Source organism: Neopelma chrysocephalum, unplaced genomic scaffold, assembly GCF_003984885.1.
Source record: "Neopelma chrysocephalum unplaced genomic scaffold, ASM398488v2 Primary Assembly neopelma1_95861, whole genome shotgun sequence".
Taxonomy (NCBI): Eukaryota; Metazoa; Chordata; class Aves; order Passeriformes; family Pipridae; genus Neopelma; species Neopelma chrysocephalum.
The window spans coordinates 1-4,044 of record NW_020924514.1 but is presented as its reverse complement, the minus strand read 5'-3'; the positions used below and the strand labels follow the sequence as shown (position 1 = coordinate 4,044).

Sequence of the window (4,044 nt, the reverse complement as noted above, 5' to 3'; positions counted from 1 at the left end):
GGGCCTTTCTTCCCTAAAACCTGCCCTTACCTAGGAAAAGCTGAGCAGTTCACAGAGTTGCTGTTTCCAGCCCAGCTTCCCAAAGGATTTCTCTCTCCTGGCAGCACAGACCCTCCCCGCGGGGGGGGTGCAATGGCAGGGCACATCCGAACCCGGCCCTGCCACCTGCCGCTCTCTCCGCCCCTTCTCCTGGCGGCGGCACGCAGGTGCAAGTTTCTCCGCAGAGGCGAGAAACTTGCCTGTCTCTTCCCCTGCCTGCAGTCCCCGATGGCCGCGGGAGAGGCAGAAGAGCGGCCGCATCTCCCGGAAAGGCCGACGTCATATCTGCCGCCGTGGGTGGCTTCCGGGGGGGGAAGGCGGCGGCGCAGCCCCGACAGCATCTCCGGGGCACGGCGGGACCGAGCGGGGCAGGAGCGGGAGCGGAGCGGAACGGAGCGGAGTGGAGTCCCGCCCTGTCCCCGCGCCGGGAAACGGCGCGGCGAGACGGCGCTGCGGGCGCTGCGGGCGCGGGTCCGGGTCGGGGCGGAGGTCAGGCAACAGGATAGACGCCTCTCTGAGGGAAGGGGGCCTCTCGCCGCCATCTTGTGTGTGGCCTCAGCTAACTTCCGGTCGCGGCGGCGCCATCTTTGGTGTGGCCTGAGTAAACTTCCGGTCTGGGGCCGCCATCTTTGGGACGCCCTTGGAGGACTTCCGGTAAGAGCGCCGCCATCTCTGTGGTTGGCCTCGCAGGGAAGACTTCCGGTCCAGGACGCCGCCATCTTGGGTGGTGCGCCGCCCAAAACAGTCCGGTCGCTCTCTACTTCCGGTACCCCCCGGACAACGTCCCTCACTAATTTCTGCGCTTTCGCCCGCAAAATCTTCATCTTATTCCCCCCGCACGCACCCCGGGAGAGACGGGAGACCACGGGGCCCGTCGTGCCGCGGGAACCGGCCCTTAAGTGGAGCAGGGAGCGCTGCAGCGGCACGAGAGCCACTGCGCATGCGTCGCCGGGCCCGCGCCTGGCCGCCCTTGGTGATCACATGATCGCCGGCGTCTTCCTAACGACTGCGCATGCGCCTACGCCGCCATCTTGCCTGCCCATCCCCATCGCCTCGCTCCCCGGCTTCTCGCTGCGCGCGCCTCGCCCGCCTTTCTGGCGGCCCGCCCGGACATTTCGCGGCTCCCCAGCCGCCGCTTTTTCGGCTCCCGGGGCTTCCCCCACCCACCCACCTTTTGGGGGCCGCTTCTCACATTTTAGGGGTGAATCCCCCCAAAATACGGCTCGGAGGGCGGGGGGGGAGAGTAAACCGGGTGCCCAAGAAGGGGTTTCTTTTTTTTTTTCCTCTTTGATTTCACTTTTCATTTGATTGCCTTTTTAGTTTTCTTGCTTTTCATTTTTTTTTCATTTTCTTTTGTATTTTATATTTCCTTTTTTATTCCGTTTATTTTTTATTCTCTTTATTTTTCATTTTCTCTCCCAGTGCTCCCCAGGAACACCCAGTGCTCCCCAAAAATTGACCCAAAACTGACCCCAATCACCCCCAAAAGTGACCAAAAACTGACGCCTAAAACTGACCCAAAACTGAACCAAATCACCCCAAAAAATTATCCAAAACTCACCCAAATCACCCCAACAACTGAACCAAATAATCCCAAAAACTGACCCAAAACTAACCCCAAATCACCCAAAAAATGACCTCAAACTGCCCCCAAAACTGGCCCAAATCACTCCAAATTCTCACCCCAAACCGGCCCAAAATCTGACCCCAAAAACTGCAAAAAACCCCCCACAAAACTGATCCAAAATCACCCCAAAAACTCACCCAAAACCAACCCAAATCACCCCAAAAAATGACCCAGAACTGACCCCAAACACCCCAAAAAATGACACAAAACTGACCCCAAAACTGACTCAAATCTCCCCAAAAAATGACCAGAAAATGACTCAAATCTCCCCAAAAATTGACAGGAAAATGACTCAAATCTCCCCAAAAAACTGGCCCAAAACTGACTCAAATCTCCCCAAAAAATGACCAGAAAATGACACAAATCTCCCCAAAAAATGACCATAAAAAGACTCAAATCTCCCCAAAAAATGACCAGAAAATGACACAAATCTCCCCAAAAAATGACCAGAATATGTCTGAAATCTCCCCAAAAACAGACCCAAAACTGACCCCAAAACTGACCCAAATCACCCCAAAAAAAGGCCCCAAAACTCACGCAAAAACTGGCCCAAATCTCCCCAAAAAACTGACTCAAAACTGACCCCAAAACTGACCCCAAAATCTGACCCAAATCATCCCAAAAACTGACCCCAAAACCTGACCCAAATCATTCCCTAAACTGACCCAAATCATCCCCAAAACTGACCAAAACCAGGCCCAAATCACCCCAAAAACTGCCCCCAAACTGCCCCAAATCCTCCCAAAACCTGACCCAAAACTCTGCATTTCTTTGGCATCATTTCCTCTCAAAAGCAAACTCTCCAACTGAGTTTATTGCTAAAGCCATCCTTTTCAAATCATCTCAGGAATGCAAAGGGACTGGAAAACACAGAGAAATCCTTCCTCCCCCCAGCAAGTCATTCTTTATTTTTCATTTTCTTTTCTTTTCTTTCTCGTTTGGTTTTTATTTTTTTAGTTCTTATTCTCCCTGAGAGGGAAACACTGCAGCTCCTCTGGGCCAGAGAAAGGCTCCCCTGCTCTTCCCTTCAACACAACGCCTGCAGTCAGTGCCCTGGAAGCCTGCTCGGCTCATGCCAGGCACCGGGGCTCACCCAGAGGGGCTTGGCCACCATCCCGTGGAAATTAAAATTCCAGCCTGGGCAAAGGCCCTTCCGGCAGGAGCGCTCCTGGCCAAGGCCACCGGCCCGTGCAAGTCAGAGCACTGAGCAGCCGGGGGGATTTTCAGGGGCATACTTCCAGCTTTTATTCTCCAGAAACTCCAGTTCTCTCTGGCACCCCTTGCCAGAAAGTCTTCCCCTGTTGGAAGAGGTCACTTAGTCTTTCGAGGGGCCACATTGCCGAAGCCCGGCCGGTCCATTCCCGCAAGGAAAGGCAGCTTTGTCTTGGACAGGACACTGGGCGGGGGGGGGAGACACAAAAATAAAAGTTTAATTTAAAACTTCCTAGAATAGAAAGCAATTCAAACATAAGGCAGACAAGACTTGGGCAAAACCGAATACGTTTGACTTCAAAGGACAATTCTTTCCCTCCGCACCTACCAGAATGTCATTTTCACCCAGGTCCTGCTCACCATCGGCGAACAAAACATGCTGACAAAATTTTTCATGATGGCAGTGGAGAGATATTAGAGCACACTGCACAGGGAAGCTGGGGCTGCCCCATCCCTGCAAGTGTTCCAGGCCAGGCTGGGTGGGACTTGGAGCAACCGGGGACAGTGGAAGGTGTCCCTGCCCACGGAAGACAGGGTGGCCTTTAAAGGGCCCCTTCAAACCAAATCACTCTGTGATTCCCCTCCAAAAGAACTACCAAAGAGACACAGCAATCAAAGCAGAGGGACTGCACGTCCAGCTTTCCTTACCTGCAGGCATACAGCACGCTGGACAGAAAAGCCATAGGGTTAGTCCTGCCACAGGTGTCCGGCACACACACGGCAACCGAAGGAAAAGAGGAAGCCTGGGAACACAGAGCAAAAGACACTTTAATTAGGACTACAGTGAGCAATAGCCAGGTCATTCTCACACACAGCTTCACTGGCCAGTCACACAAAAAGCACTCACCCAGGCCTCGGGTAGGATGGTTCCTGACGCTGACCGGGAGAATCCCTCCATTTGCCCCGGGGTGTCAAGAATAACATCCCTGGTAAGAAGTCACCCCCAACAACAAAAAGGGAAAATTAGTGAAGCACGGGGTCCTCTTCTGACTAGATTACCACCAGCATTCCATAGCAAATGACATGACTGTTCTGTCACAGAGGAGAAAACCCTGTTCTCCCAAACAAACAGTGATGAGATTTAGGGGCACGCCTGAAAATTTCCTGTGAGAAATTTGTAACTAAGAAGTATGTGCTATCTTGAGCTGAAGGCATCAATGTGACAG

The 4,044-nt window shown here is 53.3% G+C and overlaps 1 protein-coding gene across 1 annotated transcript; it reads right to left on the bottom strand.

Moving 5' to 3' along the window:
• Window positions 1-2,886: 2,886 nt before the first annotated feature.
• On the bottom strand, window positions 2,887-4,030 carry LOC113981026 (GPN-loop GTPase 1-like). Its single transcript, XM_027708266.1, has 3 exons — window positions 3,726-4,030; window positions 3,527-3,621; window positions 2,887-3,062 (listed from the first exon to the last, which is right to left on the bottom strand). The coding sequence occupies exons 1-3, from the start codon at window positions 3,774-3,776 to the stop codon at window positions 2,978-2,980; spliced, it is 231 nt and encodes a 76-aa protein (XP_027564067.1). The 5' UTR covers window positions 3,777-4,030; the 3' UTR covers window positions 2,887-2,977.
• Window positions 4,031-4,044: the final 14 nt, after the last annotated feature.